This window comes from Typopeltis vanoorti, chromosome 9 (genome assembly GCF_054136105.1).
Source record: "Typopeltis vanoorti isolate ZY-2024b chromosome 9, IOZ_Tvanoo_1.0, whole genome shotgun sequence".
Lineage (NCBI taxonomy): Eukaryota > Metazoa > Arthropoda > Arachnida > Uropygi > Thelyphonidae > Typopeltis > Typopeltis vanoorti.
The window spans coordinates 19,832,849-19,855,297 of NC_143557.1; the positions used below are offsets into that span (position 1 = coordinate 19,832,849).

A 22,449-nucleotide genomic window follows, 5' to 3' on the forward strand; every position below is an offset into this window, starting at 1 on the left:
TTTTTGTCAAAAGCTTTCATAAAAAAATACTCAGCTTGTTAAGAGTTACCACTTGCACTTAGATTTTGTTGAATCTTCAGTATCAGGGGCCATAAAACACACATCAAGTTTTTATCTTATGCTTAGTTCATTTACAATTGTTGCATTTACACATTACTTGCATGAAAAAGATTGCTTTCTTTTATTATTTTAGCTGTGAAGTGGGGTGACTCAAAAAAAAAAAGGGAAATTTTCATTAGTGCTGAATATCTGGTCAAGTTAATTTGTTTTAGGACTTTAAGATTCCGGTGATTTGGAGAGAACCAAAAGGTCATGTAAGAGGAATGCTACTTCTGTTTAACTAATGTATCAGGTTTTGATGAAAACAATTTGATATGGTATCCAAACTTAAAAATCTGAATGAGCATAAGACCAATGCTTTATGCTTTAGATCTTGCACAATCATCTCTACAAGCTATTGCAGTCCTGATAGATGACAGACTGTCAGGGTCTAGTTTATATGGAAAGTCATCACCGTTGTTAGATGAAGTATTTATGATATTGTCAACATACCTCATCTGATTGAATAGATAGATTAATCCGTCTTGTCAGAGATTTATATTTATCTAAACAGTAATCTGTTTTTATATTGCTCTGATCTCATCTTCAACAATGAAACTTAATTACAGGGAAAAAAATTTATAATAATCAAAAAAAAAAAAAAAGCCAAAGTCTTCATTTCAGCAATGCTAAAATAGATTGAAATAGTGGATATTAAAGATCTATCCTTATTTCATAGACAAAGAAATAACAGAAATTTTGAAAGTTTTTGAAAACTGACCACAGAGCTATAAGAATACAATCCTTGTCATCAGAGTTGCTTTAGCTTGCACTATTGAAAAGACACAAGCACTTCTCAAGCATTCATATAGTCATCTTTAATTAGTGCTTTTGATAATGGTTTTACTGGCCTGACAGCTGTTTCAAACTTGTTGGTTCTCATCAGAACCAGGCAGGCTAAGGCAACTGTAATGCCAAGGACTGTATTCTTATAAGCTCTCTGGTCAATTTTCAGAAATTTCAAAGTTTCTGTTATTTCTTTGGCTATGAAATAAGGACAGATCTTTAATATCTGCTATTTCAATATATTTTAGCATCGCTGAAATGAAGCTTTGGCTCTTCTTTGGTTATTACAATTCACACACCAACTAAGAGTTTACTTACAAAAAATACCACTCTCTGACATTGGATTGCTTACTGAATGAGGACTCTTGCCCTCTCAAGGTTTCTGCCTAGTCTCTGATGAGAACTAGAGTTCTTGCTCTCTTAAGCTTTCTGCAAAAAAGAATGGTGAGCCCATGGATTTTGGCCGTTTGTCTGCCGCTTCACCAAGTGAAGGCTTGGCACAGTGGTTGTACTTTCCCCTGGTTGCTGGGATAAGTTGCTGTTAGGCTTGTGAAACCTTTATCAAAAGCACTAACAACAGGTGATTATATAGATGCCTGGGTAGTGCTTGCATTTAAGTAGTTCAAGCTAAAGCAACTACAAGGCCAAGGATTGTATTCTCATAAGCTGTTTGGTCAATTTTTCAAAGCTTCTATTATTTCTTCAGCTATGAAATAAGAATGGATCTTTAATATCCCCTTTATTTCAAATAAAAAATTTTGTTTTTAGAAATATAAACAAAATCCTACCTAAAAAATTATGTTTTTAGAAATATAAACAAAATCCTACCTGAAAAATTATGTTTTTAGAAATATAAACAAAATCCTACCTGACATTTTGAGATAAAGAATTGAATTTGTTATTGCTGCAATGCAGATGACATTTTAAAAGAAAGGAATTAAGTTCAGAAGCCAAACGACTGCCACTTGTTTGTGGGCTCTTCCAAAATAATCTTACAAGCAGTTACACAGTAGTCTAACAAGAACCCTTTCACAGCTTTTGACCTCCCAATAAGTATGAAAGAGGCCTCTGAAAATACTGAAAATGGTACAATAATTTATTCAAGCTCTTATGAGAAAAGCCCTGACAAAGTGAAAAAGATATTTTTTTAAAAATTCTATGCCTGCCCACTAATATATATATATATATATATATTTTTTTTTTATTTTTTTTATTTTATTTTTTTTAATCCTTAATGCCATAAGTGCAGAAGTAGTCCCTTAGTGACAAAAATAATAATGATATAAAGGGAAGTCAAGCACTTATGGTAACTTGTTTTGGCGAAATACTTACAAGCTCGGTATTACTAAATCTTGGTATTTCTAAGCCTAGCTCCCACTGACGAGACCTCAATAAAGGTCGAAACCGGTCTGGGTAGTGGCCCCTTGCCTTTAATACAAAACATCATACATCCCCTTCTTGGAGATGTGTTTTGGCATTAAGGGTAAATATTAAGATTAGTGATCGGAGCTTGTTCCACCTTTGCCATGAGTTGCCCTGGTCCTGCACTACCTGTGGGATCAGTTAGACTTGCATCAATTGCAGGCGCAAACTTGACTTTTAGTCTGTTTGCTTACTTGGGAAATGGAGTAAAACCAGGTTTAAAATTGCTTGGTATCTTTAACATATTTATACCCAAGGTAAAAATACTTTCTACATTTATATCTCCTCCAGAGATTTTTATTTAATAAGGTTAAAACACCTTATGGTAACTTGTTTTGGCGAAATACTTACAAGCTCGGTATTACTAAATCTTGGTATTTCTAAGCCTAGCTCCCACTGACGAGACCTCAATAAAGGTCGAAACCGGTCTGGGTAGTGGCCCCTTGCCTTTAATACAAAACATCATACATCCCCTTCTTGGAGATGTGTTTTGGCATTAAGGGTAAATATTAAGATTAGTGATCGGAGCTTGTTCCACCTTTGCCACGAGTTGCCCTGGTCCTGCACTACCTGTGGGATCAGTTAGACTTGCATCAATTGCAGGCGCAAACTTGACTTTTAGTCTGTTTGCTTACTTGGGAAATGGAGTAAAACCAGGTTTAAAATTGCTTGGTATCTTTAACATATTTATACCCAAGGTAAAAATACTTTCTACCTATATATATATATATATATATAGAGTCCTTTTTTTTGATCCTAGTTACAAAATCCTTGTTGACTTGCAAAATCAATCACTTCCAATGCTGATTATTAAAAACACTCCCTTTATCCTAACAATGAATGTTCCTATCCTAATTTATGATTATTTGAAATGGCTGATCCCTTGAAGGAATGAGGGTGTTAGATGTCATGTGACTGTCACTTATAAAAGTACAATTTTCATGCAGCATAAACTAACTTTCCCATTTTGCAAGCCTAAGAGAAATTAGGAGAGTCAGGAATAAGTGCTTTTAAAATCATCTTTAAACCAAGGTAAAAAAAAAAATTTAAAAATACAGCAAATGTGCCTAATTTCTGCATTAATTTTATCATCTCTAACAAACTGGGGACCTGGCTTAACAAAGTGAATAACAAATACACTCCCATATGCTTCATACAAAAGATTTTTTTTTTTTTAGCAAATGAATATTTCATCAAATGAAGGCAAAATTGTTTAGAAAAACATAACATTCTGAAGCATAACATTTTAATTCCATTTATAGTTTATTTTTATTTTTTGAACGATATTATAAGACAGCAATTTTTGCAGACAAAGCAGCTCTTTTAGTTAGTATACAAATCATATTCATTCATACTGATTACCTCCAGCCATATGAAATATTGGAAAATAGCAAAAGAGTACTACTGCCAACTGAAAAATGTCTCAATTAGCACCATTTTTTAACAATCACTTCAAATGATAGGGACAAATCCTGGTGCTTCCTTTTCAAGTATATGGTAAGTTCCTTTTTATTATATTAAGAATCAAATGTCTATTACCTCTTTGAAGATCTTAGTATTTAAGAAATCCGTTGGATGATATATTAAATATGTATGAACGAAACAGTCAAAATAATACAAATTAATAACAAAATTATGCACCTGCCATATAATCAAAATAAACATTCTTAACTAAATTACAAAAAATGCATGCAACCATTTGTAAAATGACATTTAATCTTGACATTTCTTCAAAGTGTTTATGATGTAGAACAAACAACAGATCACTGAATATGGCCATTGTAGCTGTTTATTTCACTTCTATGTATCCATGAAGAATACATTATAGCTATGTACAACACAAACTACTCTGATTTTGTTTTCGTACAACAGCAAATGGTTGAGATGACAAAGGTAACAATGAAATTACTTCACGGCAACTCTAAATCTGGGTGGCAGCACTAATTCACCCAAAAAGTGATGTAATGTACAGCATCCACTAATCAGCAACTGATGAGCATCTCACAAAGCAGAGACTATTACAAGTACTGACATGGAAAAAATCCTTCTGCATACAGTACACTTATCTGCCACTGCATCAATATGTAGAGACACACAGTTCCAGGATACAATGGCACACAAGGTTCCCGAAAGATCAGAACATTTACAGGTATGATGCTGATTGCACTGAAAAAAGTGAGATGATACTGTTTATTGTCACACATGAAGCCACTTTTTTTTTTATTTTTTTTTTTTTAATCCTTAATGCCATAAGTGCAGAAGTAGTCCCTTAGTGACAAAAATAATAATGATATAAAGGGAAGTCAAGCACTGATACAGTCCAAATGCAATATTTAATTTATTTTTTTCTGAAATAATTCTGTTGTGTCCAGAAATAGTTTAACAAAGCACTGAGTGTCCAAAGTAGCAAAGAGCTACACATTAATGAAGAAGTTGTTCATTATATAGTAAGATTTTGTATGACATGGGTGTATTCTACAGGCTGAATGGATTAACAACATCACATCAAATAATGACATGCAAAACATTGGTGTGATTTAGATATTAAAGATGCATATTTCACTTCATAACAGTGTTCTTTCAGATTTTCTACTGCCATTGACAAGGAACTATGAGCTAACTACAAACAGTAAAATACCACATTTGGAGTTACAGGACAACTGTTCAGGATGGAGAATTAAAAACATCAGTGGCTTGGACTGTTATATAAAACTGAAGAGTGCTGCCTGTACATAATGTCATAGTTCTGTCACGGATTTACCTTCTGGGTGTGGTGCTAGGAGAAGCTTAACACTATGCAAGTCTTTCAGAAAATGGCATTCAACATGCAGGCTTATGGTTATATAATTTTCTTCCTTTGTTGAGACTGTAGCACCAAACCAAAAAACCTTGGTGAAATTGAGATGGAAGCTCATTGAATTCATTTAACTATCAACCGTTTCTTGTCTGTCTGCTTGAGACTTTTTCTGCAAATAAAATGAAAATATATACTCCATGATATTATAACAATAGTCATTACATATATATGATTTAAAAAAATCATAAAAATATGTGGCATCAAATTGATAAAGCATTTTCAGAATCACATGCACTGCTAATCAATTACAGTGCTGAAATGAATGGATACCAAAAGTTGGTTAATTAAGCCCATGTGTTTGTAAGTATAATAATGTCAAAAAAGTGAGTTAAGCACTGACACCAAACCATATTTTTTTTAAAAAATAAATTTTGTGAATGGTTATGTATAGGATGACTTTGGTGCACTATAATATAAATGTAATGGAAGGATTAGGTACTGGTCATTATTCATAACAGTGCTTCATAGAATAAACAAAAGCAGAGAAACAAAATAAATAATTTATTATTCTAATTATCTGATACCTCCAGGGAGTCAAGGATTCATCGAGGGAAGCTATACGTCATCCAAACCAGCTATCAAACCTTCTATTAAATTCATTCACACTAGATGCACTCACTACTTTAGCAGACAAATCGTTCTACTCACTCACTGCTCTGTGAGAGAAAAATCTAGCTCTGACCCCTTTCTTAACTGTTAACAAGCTTAACTTCCATGGATGCCCCCCAGGTTCTCTCCCTGCCACCCATATAACAAAAAACTTCATCAGATGATATTCTATGACATCCATTCACAGATTATGGAATAGGGATGGTATGATTTGAATTATGGAAGAGGAATGATATGATTTATAGACCTCTAAATCACATCATCCCTCTTTCTCCTGTTAACCAGTCTGTAATTACAGATTGATTAACAAGAGAAAGAGGCTATAAGTCACCCAAACCAGCTGTCATACCTCCCATTAAATTCATTCACACTAGATACACTCATACTTCAGTAGACAAACTATTCTACTCACTCACTGCTCTGTGAGAGAAAATTCTAGCTCTGATCCCTTTCTTAACGGTGAATAAACTTAACTTTCATGAATGCCCCCCCCCCAGGTCTCTCCCTGACTTCCACGTAACAAAACATTTCATCAGATGATATCTTATGAAATCCATTTGGAAGTTTATAGGCCTCTTAACCAGTCTGTAATCCACATACTTGCAATCTGTGCTCATAATTTAAATTCCATAATCCCTGAACAGAATCCAAAACACTCTCAAAGACAACTCCAGTAGAGAGCAGGCAAGATTCAGAAGAGGCTTCTCCACAACAGATTATATCCAGGTCATTTCACAATTAACAGAAAAATGCAGAGAATACCGAATCCCTCTATGTTTCCTCTTTATTGATTTTAAAAAAGCATTTAATACCATAGAACGCAATCATTACTATTATTATTACTATTACTATTATTACGGGCAACTCCAGGGAGTCATTGGACTCATCGAGGGAGGCCCCAAATCATATTCATCACAACTATTTGACATTACTACAGTATCTATCATACCTCGCCTTAAACTCATTCACTGTCACAGCATCCACCACAGACTCAGGGAGCGCATTCCACTCATTCACTACTCTAAAAGTAAAGAACCCAGCTCTAACACCTTTACTAACCACACTTTTGCCCAGTTTCCATGGATGTCCCCTAGTCCTCCCACAACCAGCCCTGTTCTCAAAAATATCTTCTGAATTAATTTTATAGAAACCCTTCAGTAATTTGAATGTCTCAATCATATCTCCCCTCCTCCGCCTATCAACCAATTTTTGCAACCCACAAATCCTCAACCTGTTCTCATACGGTTCATTCCACAGACCTGCTATCATCTTGGTCACTCGCCTCTGGATCCTCTCCACCTCCTCCCCATCAAGAAGAAACCTAGGTGACCAAATCTGAGCACAGTAGTCTAGATGGGGTCTTATCAAGGCTCGATACAGAGGAACAATAACCTGCTTGTCTCTGCTTGTCATCGTATTCTTCAGCAACCAAGTGATTTGATGAGCTGTTTTGGTCACTTTTGCAATGTGTCCCCTAAATTTCAATTCCTTATCTACCAACACTCCTAAATCTCGTGCCTCATCAATTTCCTGGAGCACGGTTCCACCAATGCAGTAAACTGCCGCCAATCTTTTCACCCCAAAATGCATAATCTTACATTTTGACATCCATTCTCCTTAGCCCAGACCTCCAATCTATCCACATCATCCTGCAAAATTTTGACGTCATCTGCATTCACTATTGCCCTACCCAACTTCGCATCATCCGCAAACAAATGAACTGTTCCTCTCAGATCATTTCCTATATCATTTATGAACAAATTAAACAGCAGTGGTCCAAGAACAGATCCTTGTGGCACACCACTAGTCACAGGCCGTCTTGTGGACTCTACTCCCGAGTAAACCACTCTCTGATATCTCTCTGTCAACCACCCTCCTATCCATCTCACCAACCCTATGTCCATTCCCATATGCTGCAATTTACTGATTAGAATTCCATGTGGAATCCCGTCAAAGGCCTTGGCAAGGTCCAGTAGAATCACTGTAAACCCATTACCCTTATCCAGTTCAGCCGTCACTGTGTTATAATACGTGAGCAAGTTACTGAGGCATGACCTACCCTTCACAAAACCATGCTGTCCCCGATACAGTATCCCATTTTCTTCTATCCAATCTTGTATTTTCCTCTTGACTATTTTCTCTAAGACCTTGACAATGATTCCTGATATGCTAATCGGTCGGTAATTTACTACAGCAGTCTTGGAACCACCTTTATGCAGTGGAACTATTTTCCCCTCTTTCCACCCGCTCGGGACTAACCCAGACCCGAGACTCAAATTAAACAAAATGGTCAAGGGTACTGACAATTCTTTAGCTGCTTCTCGTACAACACGAGCTGGTATACCATCCAATCCCACAGATGTATTGACATTGAGGTTATGCAATAGACTACTCACCTCCACTTCATTAACCACAATTCCCGTATAATCTACTGGTTTATTCGTTTCTGCAATGTCACCACCTGGATGATATACTTTTGCAAAGTGCTCACTCAGTGACTCAACTATCTCAACTGATTCAGTTACCTCCCTACCATCGGCATTCTTTAAAATCAATCTGCCATGTACATTTTTCCTTTTACTTGCTACATATCTAAAAAACTGTTTAGGATTCTCTTTAGCCTGCATGGCCAATGTTCTTTCGTAATCCTTTTTTGCTTTTCTTACCACACTCGTCACCCTTCTGGCCTGTGCTTTATACCGTTCATGTGCCTGCCGGTCACCCTTCTCCTTAAATTCCCTCCATAGTTGTTTCTTTTTTTGCAACTCAAGCTTAATGGTGTTATTCATCCATTTAACCCCTACTTGATTTATTATTCGGACTCTAGGTATACAGTCAGCCATTGCTTCATGCAAGCACTTCTTAACTACCTCCCATGCACTATCAACTTCTAGTCCTTGCAGTTGTACATGCCATGGCACTGAACCAATCAAACTCCTAAGCTTGTCATACTTTCCAGCCCGATAATTCCACATGTACCCTGTCTTAATTGAAAATTCTACACCTTTAGCCACCTCCCAAGTTAAGACCCTATGATCACTCTCACCGATTGGTGGCAATGTGGTCATATTTGTTACAGCCAAATCCTCAGATGTAATTACTAGGTCAAGCACGCTCTGACCCCTAGTATTTTCCATTACATGCTGTCGCAGATAGTTATCCCTTAATAACCGCATAAAATCCAGTTCCTTCCTCCCGTGTGTCCTCTCCTCACTCCAATCAATGCGACCATAGTTGAAATCTCCCATAATAATCACCCTCCTTCCACCGATTTCTTCTATTTGCTTGTGTATACTGTCACCCCCATCTTTTCCATCACCTGGTCTATAGCAGCACCCAATTGTATATTTAGTTCTGCTAGCCACAATCTCACACCAAATGGCCTCAAATGTGCTCTTTTCTCTATCCTGCAATTCAACTTCTATTCTCCTTGGCTGGAGCTCATCAGCTATCATCAACAATACTCCTCCCCCCATTTTATTCACTCTGTCATTCCTGAACACACTATACCCATCACATTCAATCCCACTAGTTATATCATCTACAGTCAGCCATGTTTCACTAATACCTATAACCTGTGGTCTGGAAGTGCCAACCATGGCCAAAAACTCTTCCTTCTTGTTCCTAATACTCCTAGTATTAGTGTACATGAATTTAAGACCCCCATTAGCCCCAACCTTACCTTGATGCCTTATATTAACTATCCCACTCAGATTTGTTGTCCTTATTTGCTCTGGCATATTATATTCATTCTTACATTCAACTGCCTCCATAAGGACTGTATCTCTACTCCCCCCCCCCCTAACAAATCTAGTTTCCCTGAATTTGCACATCCACTACATTCAGCAACACTTTCTCAAGTCTTCTTACACCGTAACCATTCAAATGCAAACCATTCATCTTATATAGATTCTTTCGCCCATCAAACTCACTCCACACATCCACAAATTCCACACCACTCGTCATACATAACCCACGCATAAAGTCATTTGCAATTATAGCCCTCCTTTTAAACATTTCACTGTCATACCGTGGCAAAAAACTAATCATTCTAACTCTCTCACTCTTTTCTTTTGCTACCTCAAACAATTCATTCAGGTCTTCTATCATTTCCATTTTATCTCCTTTCAAATCATCGGTGCCTTACTGGAAATAAATGCAGACCCTACTTACATCCACATGATAAAAGAAATTAACAAAAATCAGACCACACAAATAACCCTATTTGATCAACCTATAAATATAGATATAAAGGGAGGGGTCCACCAAGGCGATGTGATCTCCCCAAATCTATTTACCAGCACTTTAGAATACATTCTGAAAAAAATAGACCTAAATGGAAGAATAAGCATAGATAGTGAAAAACTACAAATCCTTATGTTTGCTGATGATCTAGTACTGATATCCCACAACCCAAAAAACCTAAAAGAAATGGGTGAAAAAACATACACAAACAGCAGTAAGATAGGCTTAGAAATGAATCTAGAAAAAACAAAATGGATCAAAAAAAAAAACATCTACACAAGTGACAGTCACCTATGTATTGATAACATCCCTATAGAACAAGTTGACTCCTACAATTACTTAGGACAAACAATAAAAATGAATAACGATTTATCTGAAGAACTAGCAAAAAGAAAGAAAGCTGCATGGCTATCATTCAACAGACTAAAAGAAACACTTACTGATCCAAATCTTGACATCTCTATGAAGGCAAAACTATTTAATAGTGACATTCTTCCATCACTCACATATGGATCAGAAACATGGAACACGACAAGAAAAAAAGAAGAGACTCTCAGAATAACTCAGCGTGCAATAGAACACATAATTTGTAACATGAGCAAAATGGAACATGTCAGAAACACGGAACTAAGAAAGAGATCAAGCATAAAAGATGTGGTAACTGCAGTATATCAAAGCAAGATGAGATGAGCAGGTCACATAGCCAGACTCAGGGATAACAGATGGACATACAGAATACTCAACTGGCAACCAAGAATAAAGAGAAAACCAGGAAGACCACCTACAAGATGGGAAGACCCACTTGTGAAATCTATGGGTATAACATGGAAGAGAGAGGCTCAAGATCAAGGTCGTTGGCGGCATCTTTATGACCTACACTCATGGAGAAATCCTGAGTGAAGCACAGGTCCATCAAGTAATCCCGATATAATCTTTACAACACTTCTTTACACCCTTTCAAAGCTTCAAATAATAATTTTATTTTTTTTTAACATTAACATTTTATTTATCATCTTAGAGAGTATTTACATATATACACATATTTACATATATATATTTTTTACAGTGAATTTCATACAATTTTTCCGTTTTTTGTATTCTAAAATGCGTTAATAATAGTTACTATGGATGGTAATTTGTAGTTTGCAATTGGATAAGGTTACATTTTTTTAATAGCATTTATAGTATAACAGTAAGTTATATATATTTTACAATTTTTGCTTTTTTAATGTTTTTAACCGCTGTAACTACAGCACTTCAACGTAATAAATAATTTTTTTTTTCCCCTTTTTGTTGATCTCAGTTGAGATGTAATGTCTCAGCTTGCATCCTCGAAGCTTTTTAATGAGCTTATTTGAGGATGACACCGGTTAGATACATGTATTTTTTTATTATTATTATTGATTTGATTGCTGTGTTGGAAGTAGGCTGATGTTTGGGAGGTCAAATGAATGATCTGAAAGGTCTGATCAAAGTGAAATTGCCGGTATGTTCTGGTGTTATTGCATCTGTCTTGGTGGTTCACATTCATTTTTATTGTGGTCTTCTTTTTGAAGTAATTAGGGGACTTTTTTTTTTTTTCACTGTGGCAGCCTTTCTGTGTCTTCTGAGCTTTTAATTCGTATCGGTTTTGAAGTTTATGACTTCCTCAAGAATATCTTGGCATCTCTGATCCACAAAAATTGGTAATTTTTTTCTGTTTTTGCTTGGTACAACAGATTCTGGTTGAATGGTGTTAAATATTTGGATAGGAAGATTGGAAAATTGTTGTCTTGCAATGCATTCAAGCCCTTGGCAACTGGTTTTTTTTGTCTGCTGGCTTTTATGAGATTGTCTTTTGTGGACTTGCTTGTAAGATGAACTATGACTGGTGCAGGTCGTGGCAAGCCTTGTTTTTTGCTCTTCCTAGTAATCCGATTTACGGTCTGAATGTCGTTAAGCTGAGGGGGATGTCAATTGCATGGCCTAATTTTAAAACGTCTCTGAGGTTTTCTGTAGGTGCAGTTTCAGAAAGACTGTTTATGATATGATCTTCTTTATGTTGTTGCTGATTTAAACATTCATATTGTAGTTTTAGAGAATGAAGTTCTTGACGGAGTTCGGAGGTTTCTTTCATCAAATTGTGTTGCCTGTCATTTAGTGCGTTAATACTGATTTTGATGTCTTTTACCATTTGCAATACTTCTATAACTGCCAAGTTATTATGTTTGACCAATGTTAAATAATAATGATGATGATAATAATAATAATAATATACTGTAATTCATTTGCTTAGCTGTACTGTTATTTGTTGGATCTTCACGTCTTTTTTTTTCCATACAAAACTGCATTGTATTACTAACAGCTTTGTCCCTATTTTCATTATTTCTTTAACATTATTTTCACCATATTTTCATTAAAAAAAAAGTGAGAGGGAAAAACCATTTCCATTCCAGTGAGTAGTTAATATTTTGATATGCTAGGTAATTTTTTCAATAATGGAATACCGTGATTTGGCATAATCAAAAGGCATATAAAAATGAGGAACAATGTTTACCTGCATGTTTTGAAAATACACTTTTCACTCATTAAAAACTGCTCATTGTATGCTCTATATTATTTGCTTAAAGATTAGTTTGGCTCATCAGCTTTTTCTTTTAACACTGCTATATTCCCTGTAATTCTCTTCATACAAAAAGTCTGCCACTCTCATCAAGCACTCAATCTTCTAATCAACTTCGTACTTACAATTCTTTTAGTATTAATTAAACAATGCACATTTCATACTTATTTTACTAACTAATTACAGCAATAAGCTGTATACACAACTATAGAGCATAGAACACATCACAAATGTTGATATACCAAAAAAAAAAAAAAACACCTCAGATTTTGCAACAGAAACAATAGAGGAACTTTTCTTCCAGTCCAAGTATTGAATGTAATGATGAAATCTAGGAAAATTCTAATGAAAATGTTGAGGCATTGCAAGTAGAACTGAAGTGAACTTTAGATGGTGCAAAAAAAAAAAGTCTTTAGTGCTGCCACTCTCCAAGAGAATTTTCCTGCCAACCTGACAGAGAACACTTGTTTGGCTAATCTTTCCTTGTCCATTCTGTTTAAGTGACCATATCACCTGAGATTAGCTCTGCTAACGCATTCCTGGATGCCGACAATGTCAAGCTCTTTCCTAATATCCTCGTTTTTAATATGATACTGCCATTAATGCCATCTGTTCACGCCATTAATCTTTCTCAGGACTCTCATATCTGCGGTCTCTAGTCTTTGGTCAAGTGTTTTACTTCTGACCCAGCTATCAGATCCATAAGTTAAAACTGGTTTGAAAACTGTCTTGCATACAGCTAATTTAGTGTTCTGACAAATTTCTCTCTTATTCCATATGAATTTATTCAATTGACTTCCTATCATAGCAGCTTTGTTAATTCTGTTGTCTATTTCCATATTTAATTTACCATCTTCACTGAAAATCGTGCCTAAGTAGATGAAATATTTTACTTGTTCCACAGGTTCTCCGTTCAAAACATAGTTGACATTTTCAATGATTCTACCTATTTTCATTGTCTTTGTCTTTTTATTGCTGACCTTCATACCATACTTATTACAACAGTTATTCAATTTAGTCAGGGAATCTTGCAGACTTGTAGCGGATTTATTTAGAAGTATAACATCGTCGGCATAAAGCAAAGAACTAGCATTAACATCTCCAATTTTGATATCAGGTTTAATACCACTTTCCTGCATAATGTAACCCATATAGATAATGAATAATAGTGGGGATAATGTACATCCTTGTCTGACACCAGATTTTACATTAAACCATCTTCCTATACCTCCTTCAACTCTAACTGCTGACTTAGAGCTCAAATAAAGACTAAGTATTGCTTGATATAATGCCCCATTGACACCATATAACTGTAGTGTATTGAATAACTTCTCTCTTGGCACCTTGTTTTATGCCTTTTCCAGATCGACAAAACTTAAATACAGATCTTTGTTATATTCCCATGCTTTCTCAACTATTTGTCGTAGAGTGAAGACCTGATCCAGACAGCCTCTATTTGTCCTGATTCCAGCTTGTTCTTCACCAAGCTTTTCTTCCACAATTCTTCTGAACCGTTTCTCAAGTATACTGGCATAAATCGTACCAGGAACACTCAGTAGGGAAATAACTCTGTAATTCTCACGTTCAGTTTTATTTCCCTTTTTATATATGGGTACTATTAGAGCTCCTACTCCAATCATCAGGAATTCATCCCTCTGTCCAGGCCTTCTGAACTATGCAGTGCAGCCACTGTAAGACTTTTATACCACCATACTTTAGCATTTCTGGTCGAATATCATCTACTCCCACTGCCTTTCCACATTTCAAGCCTTTGATGGCTTTTTCTACTTCAAGTATGGATATGTATTCCTGACTGTATGCCTGGTCAGTGTTTTTTACCACTGTGCTGTCATCACCGCTTGTTTCATTTAGCAGTTTTACAAAGTAATTACTCCATACTTAAAAGATATCTTTTTCTCCCGTCTTCATATCACCTTTATCATCTCTAACTCCTTTTACAGCACTCTTTCCTCTATTTCTAAGCTTCTTCAACAACCTCCAGAATATCTTACCACCTTCTTGATATTTATTTTCTATGTTCTTGCCAAAGTCCTCCCATGTCTTTTGTTTAGCTAGTTTTACACAGTGTTTAGCTTTCTTACATTTGTCTCTGAATTCTCTAAGAGCACAAGCTGACTTATTTGCCAAGGAACTTTTGATATGCTTTCTTCTTTTCCTTCACTGCCTCTTTAACTTCCTGTGTCCACCAGGGAGTTCTGATTTTTCTATCCTTGCAGACAACCTCACCACATGCCTCTGTAGCTGAATCAATCAGGGTATTCTTCAAGGTGTGCCACCGAATCTCCAAGGTTTGGTTCTTGTTCTCAAACTCTTTCATTTTTTCTTCAATAATCTTCGTGTATTTTAGTCTACAGTTCACATTTGAGAGCTGCTCAAGTTTTATTCGCTTTAAACCTTTCTTACATGTCATTCTTTCTAGTATGAAATTCATAATAAGTTTAGTTTAATCCTTTATCCAAGTGTGAGCAAACAAAGTTTGCGCCTGAAAGTATCTTCAGGACTGGGGTAAGGTGGTACAACACCAGGACAACTCGTTGCAAAGGTGGAGCAAGCTACCAACACTCCTGTCTCCGTACCTCCTATAATGCAAAACACATCTCCTTGTGGATATGTGTAATGTTATGCATTAAGGGAAGGGCCACTACCCAGACTAGTTTCGACCTTTATTGAGGTCTCTTCAGTCAGAGCCAGGCCCAAGCTGAGATACCAGGCAGAAGCATTCGCAAGTCATCTCTACCTATAGGAGTTGCCAAATGGTGTGCCACCCTTTTTTAATCAATTACTCTGGATTTAGAGAAAGATGTTGAAAGTTTATTTTTCAAGTGAAAAATAAACTTTCAACATCTTTGTCTAAATTTCTCACTTTCTTTTAGCCAGCTTTCTTATAATTTAATCCCTGCTGCAGGACACCTGAGTGTAGAGAGGATTTGAAATGAAGCGATCACTATTTAGTCTTGAGCAGGATAAGATTTAGCAGGATTTAGAGAAAGATGTTGAAAGTTTATTTTTCAAGTGAAAAATAAACTTTCAACATCTTTCTCTAAATCCAGAGTAATTTATTAAAAAAGGGTGGCACACCATTTAGCAACTCCTATAGGTAGAGATGACCTGCGGATGCTTCTGCCTGGTATAGTGATCGCTTCCAATTTCAAATCCTCTCTACACTCTGGTGTCCTGCACCAGGGATTAAATTATAAGAAAGCTGGCTAAAAGAAAGTGAATTCTGAAAAGAGAAAGAAATAAACAAATTTTCTGAAAATAGAAATATATGCTAAAAATGAAACATTTGCCCATTTCAGCTAAACGTTGTGAAGCACAATCTGCTTTTCCTGCCCACCCGATAATAATTAACAAACGACATCACGTAATCCATATACATAAAAGCTTTCTCCAAATGTACTCAGAAACATTTATAAGTGAACAAAAATGTTATTCATGAAATGTTTTATTGAAAAAACAGTTTATTAAACATTATTAAACATCACTCATGATTTAAAATAATATCCCCAACAAGGACCAACGTTTCCTTTTTCATTGTGTCAATAGCTTTCTCTAGAGCCTCAAAAAATTCCTCCACTTATTAGAACCTTCTGTGGGACCATAGGCACAAATAAGTCTCATTGTCCAGTTCCCCATTCTGATATTTGCCCACATCACTCTAATTGAGACTGCCTGCCATTCAAGAAAATTAGCCTTGTATTTAGTGTTGAATACTATGGCTACCCCTTTTTTTCCTCGATTGTCATTGCCTGAATATAACATTTTGTATTTATTGCTCAGAAAGATCTCACCAGTTTTGGTCTTTTTTGTTTCAGTCACCCCTATTATGTCAATCTGGTACTTATCTAATTCTTCAGCTAGCTCCATTTCTTTGCCATTCAGGCTTCTTATGTTGTTTGTACCGATCTTTAACTCTGGTGATGTTGAGTTGGGGGTGTGCTTTCAGATTTGTTCCAGTAGCTGACTTTTTGCTGTTCGCCCTGGCGAAAACAACGGGGACCTTGTTTAACCGGGCGCCCGCCTCAGCCGGCATGAAATTTTGTCATGTTGTACCATCATTTTGTATATTGGTTTAAGCCAATAAAAATTCAATTTGGTCGGCTAGATCCCAAATTTCCAGCCCATCCTTGTTCGTTCAGTATCCAGGTACTTATAGATACCCAACAGGTTGCACCACGAGAAGGTGAGGATTGGACTTTAGGTCAGAAGCCCTGGTCGGTTCTCTGCATTCCTTTAAAGGCTATGTGGAGGTCTCCTCTCAGTTATACAGCTTTGACCCTTATCTAAATAAGATATTTCAATAAAATTCCAATTTCAAGAAAATAGTTATTGGTTTATAAACATGTTTCATTATGGTCAAATGCTATATAATAAACTTTTCTGTTTTCATCATATTCTTTCCTATGCATTGCTAAACAGTTTAAGCCTATTGTGACAAGTATAAACAGTTGGTGCATTTGCTTCCTAGTTTTGATTATATTATAACCCACTTGGTAATCTCACACTTCTTTTTTTAATTTTTTCTTTGCTCAAGATACTCCAGGGTTCTTCATTTTAAATTTTTGTGTGGCAATTAAATAAAAGGAGGGGTTTTATTTATATTTTTTTAAACTCAAAAGCAACAAAAAAGTGGAGTGTGATTAAATATGTAAAACAGAATATAATTCATAAATTCAATTTTTCCAATTAAAATTAATTTACAAATGTAAATCATTTTGGATCAAAATATTTTTTAAAAAGGAAATTTTTAATTCATCAAATATAATTTTCAGAGATTGAGAATATTGTAAGGGAGAAATGGTGTGCAATTTATAGTTCTATGGAGTGAATCTGATGGATGAAAACTTCTATTTGCCTGATGGACTGTATTTTAATAATTTTGCTTTAGATATTTCAAAAAAATGTTGTTCAATGTAAGATTGGTACAAAATCAGGGAAACTAGATATGTTAGGAGGATTGCAGTGAAGTACGCTTTCCCTGAGACAAATGAATGTGAGTGCACAAATGACTGTGAAGAGCAAGATGCAGTATACCAGGTTTGGAATCTGAATGGGTTTGTAATGCACATTATGCAAGGGAAACTATGGGGGTGCAAGGAGATGTTGAAATGCATGTACACAAATGCCAGAGGTATCAGAAATAAAGGAGAGGAGTTTATGGCACTGGTCAGCTTGAACTGGCCAACGATATTGGCATCAGCGATATCTGGTTGACAGAGAATGATCTAGTTACAGGAATAGAATGTAAAGGATATTTCATTTTCAGAGAAGATAGAGGGAACAGGAAAGAAGAAGGAGGAGTATTACTAATGATAGCTGAAGAACTTTCAACCAACAAAAATAGAAGGTAAGAAGAATTTTAGATTTGGTAGAGATGATTCATTTGAGGCTATCTGGTGCAAGATAGAAGCCAATAGGACAAAATTAGATTGTTGGTTGCTGATATGCACTTAAGGGGGAATGTACAGAGAAAGATGTGGATGTCATGCATTGGCAGATTAGCAAAATTAGCATAGGCTGAGCAATTAGCATGAATGACTTCAACTATATGAATATAGATTGAAAGAAAGAAAGGGCACATGGCAAAATGGAAATGAAATTTATACAGTTACTAAGGGATATTATCTGAAACAGCATGCAAGGAAGGTGACCAGGGATTTGAGTGTGTTGGATCTGGCTATGGCATCAGATCTGTCCATAACTACAGTAGCAACTCTATCTCTGATGAGGAAGTGACCATGCAGTCTTGTTCTATAAGGCTGCTCAACACTTGGAGCTACAAAGCTGATGATTATGACAAACTTAGATGGTAGCTGGAGCAGTGCTGAATAAAGAAACTACAAGGAGAGCATGTGAGTAGTGCATGGAAGAGGTCTGGGATCATTTGAGAAAATCAGAATCAGACTGCACATACCCAGGATCAGGAAGATAAACCAAGTGGAGAAGAAATTAATGAGTAACTATATAAAGCAGGAGCTACCAAACAGAAAACAATGTGGAGAGAATATATACAAAAATGTGATCAGAATGCTCATGAGCAATAGAAAGTGCAGGTAAGAAGGGTATGGTAAGGAAGGCTAAATCACATTATGAGAGAAAATTAGCTGAGCATGCTAAATTAAATCCAAATGATTTTTTTGCTATGTAGCAAGTAAAAGGAAGAATTATTACAGAAGGATAATTTTAATCAATGCTGATGGCAGGAAAGTGTCAGAAGCAGAAGAATAGTAAAGCTACTAAGTGTCACTTTGCAAGGGTGTATCATCCAGGAGACTTTGCAGTTACTGATGTGACAGCAGCTTATGTCAAAATTGAGGTCGATGAACTAGAGGTGCTCAACATATTGAAAAATATCAATGTGAATACATCAGTGGGACTGAATGGTATGATATATATTGGCCTGTATGCAACAAAAATGTGCAAGAGAACTGGGAATGCTTTGGACAAAGTCCTTTAATATAAATCTCAGCTCTAGCAAGTTTCCAAGGGAGTGGAAACAGGGTACAATAGCTCCATTACACGAGGGTGCCTCCAGGACAGAAGTAGAAAAATTACAGACTAATTAGTATCTCAGGAGTAGTGGGTAAGATATTAGAAAAGTTGATTAAAAGTAAAATTCAGCAATGGGTGGATAGGAATATGATACTCTATAGGAGATAACATGACTTTGCAAAAGGTGGGTATTGCCTTAGTAATTTATTCACATTTTACAATAAAGTGACAGTGGAATTGGATAAAGGAAATGGTTACACCATGATAATGCTGGACTTTACAAAGGCATTTGACAGATTACTACATGGAAAACTATTACATAAGTTGCAGCAAATGGGAATGGGTTTGATGTAGGTGGCACTGATAGGGGAGATGACAGCCAAACATCAGAGGATGGTGTACAGTGGAATGGAATCAAGGCGAATGAGGGTGACTAGTGAAGTCACCCTTGTTTGCCGTACTAAGGTCGCTACTCTTTAATCTGTATATTAATGATCTGGGGAACAATTTAAGGTGTGTGTTGAGGGGTATATTCATTTGTTTTAGTGATGATGCAAAACTGGCAAAGGCAATAGTTAGTAAAGGTGATACAGATATCCTGCAGGGCAATTTAAATAAATTAGCAGTGTGGACAAAGGACAATGGTTAACAATTTAATGTTGCAAAATGTTAGATAATGATTTTTGGAATGAAAAATTACACACTTTGTATTGTATTGATACTAGATTACAGGAAATTAATAAGGCCAAGAACATGGAGAGGTGATGGTAGGCAGAGACATGATGTTGAGAGGGCATACTGCAAAAAGTGTCAAAATAATTCATAAGATTACTTAGCTACTGAAGAACAGAGTGAAGATAGACAGATAAGGAGTAGTGTTATCCAACAAGTAATGACAGAGAGGTTATTATCCCTCTTTATAAGGCTATGATTCGGCTGCATCTTGAATACTGTGCACAGATTTAGTCATCTGGATTTCTTGGAGATCCACGAGGTAACAGAGAAGATTCAGAGATCGGTTTATTTTATTTATTCATGTGGAGTTTCCCCCCCCAATTCCTCCACCATCCCTTAGGACTGGTTGAGTCCTCCTAATGAGGGATTAAGTATGTATTTTATGACTGTAGATTTGTGTGTGTGTTCACAGGCCGGTTTGCCTGTTCTGAGGAACGAAAAACCCTAGTTTCTGGGTGAAAAACCCTCTACCTCCATATGAGATCGGCTAACTCACCTTTAATTGAAAGAGGTTCTTCACATCATGGACAGGAATCGAACCCAGGTCTTTCCAACCAGTGGGCTTCGTTTATACCGACTGAGCTATGGAGGCTCTCCAGAGATCAGAGTGATTGAGGTTGTGTGTGTGTGGATTGCAGAGTTTAGTCAACAGGCAGAGGAAAGAGAATATAATGGGAATTAACCAAAGGAATTCTATAAGACTGACACACACACAAAAAAAATTTTCAACAGATGATGAGTAGGGAAAGAACAAGGGGTCACTCCTGGAAGATGTGCAGACTAGATTTATTTGCTTGCTGAGTGACGAATGAGTTTAAGGAGAGGTCTGATAAGTGTTGTGTGAATAAGGTCTAGAGTGGTTCTCTCATGATGACTAATAAAATAATACTCTGCATCGATGAGTCTTTGGACTCCCTGGAGGTGTTATATAATAATATAAATCATTTATTAAAACAATTTTTTTGTCAATTTTTTAGAGTCAAGCTCAGTCTCAGACTTGATATGTATGCTAGACTCAGCCATGGCATCGAGTCATGCTAAACTAATTGCATAACTATACAAACTTGCCGGTTCTTAATACTAACCTTAATACCCTATCCAGGCTACCAACTAATTGATTGATGACTGATTTGACTCCACAGAGATAATAATAATACTAAATTATTTATTAAAATAATTTTTTGTAAATTTTTAGACTTGAGCTCAGTCTCAGACTTGATATATATGCTAGACACAGCCATGGACTCACTGAGTCCCAAACATCAAGTTATGCTAAACTAGTAGAAAGTATTTTTAACTTGGGTATAGTTATGTTAAAGATACCAAGCAATTTTAAACCTGGTTTTACTCCATTTTTTCCAAGTAAGCAAACAGACAAAATGTCAAGTTTGCGCCTGCAATTTATGCAAGACTAGCTGATCCCACAGGTAGTGCAAGACCAAGGCAACTCGTGGTAAAAGTGGAGCAAGCTCTGATCACTAATCTTAATATTTACCCTTAATGCCAAAACACATCTCCAAGAAGGGGATGTATGATGTTTTGTATTAAAGGCAAGGGGCCACTTTTATCACGAGTTGCCTTGGTCTTGCACTACCTGTGGGATCAGCTAGTCTTGCATAAATTGCAGGTGCAAACTTGACATTTTGTCTGTTTGCTTACTTGGAAAAAATGGAGTAAAACCAGGTTTAAAATTGCTTGGTATCTTTAACATATGCTAAACTAATTGCATCACTATACAAACTTCCCAGTTCTTACTACTAACCTGTACCCAGGCAACCAACTAATTGTCCATTCCCATCCTACTCTCAATTTCAACAGTTCATCATGTGGTATTCGATCAAATGCTGCCTCTGCAAAATCTAGAGATGTTTTGTAATTAAAAAAAAAAAAAAATTTCTACAAAGTATATTTTAATCAAGTTCTCTAACACCTTCACTACTACATCAGACATATTACACCAGTGACTTTGATTCCCTCTTATGTGCTATTTTTACCTTCATCCATTCTTTTGAGACAGTTCCTGTCTTGTTGAACTATATCAAGAGTGCTGTCATTCCCTTAATATGTCCACAGCATTAGTAACATCAAATTTACTTAAAATTTCAACCATTCCACTTTTATTAACTGCTGGTATCCCTTCATGCACATGGCACTCCCCCATTTTCATGTTGCAGAGTGCCATTTCCAGCAACTAAAGTCAGTCCAAACTCACCCTTTCTTCTTCTAGCACATAACTTGAGATTCTTTAGAATTTCATTTTGCTATCTCAGCAATCTTCTTTCATGTGTGCATAAACCTCAAGCCAACAGAGCCATTTGCTAGTTGGCTATTGCAAAAATAATAGAGTGTTGTGTTGCTTATTAATGCAAATCACCATAATACTGTGTCTATCAAACATACTATACAATCGCTCTACGTATTAGCCTGGATTTTTGGTCATATCTCGTTTCTAGACATAAACAAATTTATATTTTTTATTGACTGCACCAGTCTGTGCCCTATAATAATTTAATACACTATTCAGGGAGACATTTTCAATAATCCAGTACATATTTATCCCCCCATTCTTTCAGACAGTCAT

The 22,449-nt window shown here is 36.1% G+C and overlaps 1 protein-coding gene across 4 annotated transcripts in view; it reads right to left on the minus strand.

The window, feature by feature from the left end:
• Positions 1-3,536: 3,536 nt before the first annotated feature.
• Positions 3,537-22,449, minus strand: part of LOC150102912 (uncharacterized) — a 536,005-nt gene continuing 517,092 nt past the window's right edge. For all 4 annotated transcript variants that reach the window (XM_090397626.1, XM_090397627.1, XM_090397628.1 and 1 more), the window contains one exon: positions 3,537-5,273. In XM_090397626.1, the coding sequence (XP_090253752.1) occupies positions 5,232-5,273 (42 nt within the window). In that variant the 3' untranslated portion in view covers positions 3,537-5,231. The remainder of the gene's footprint in view (positions 5,274-22,449) is intronic.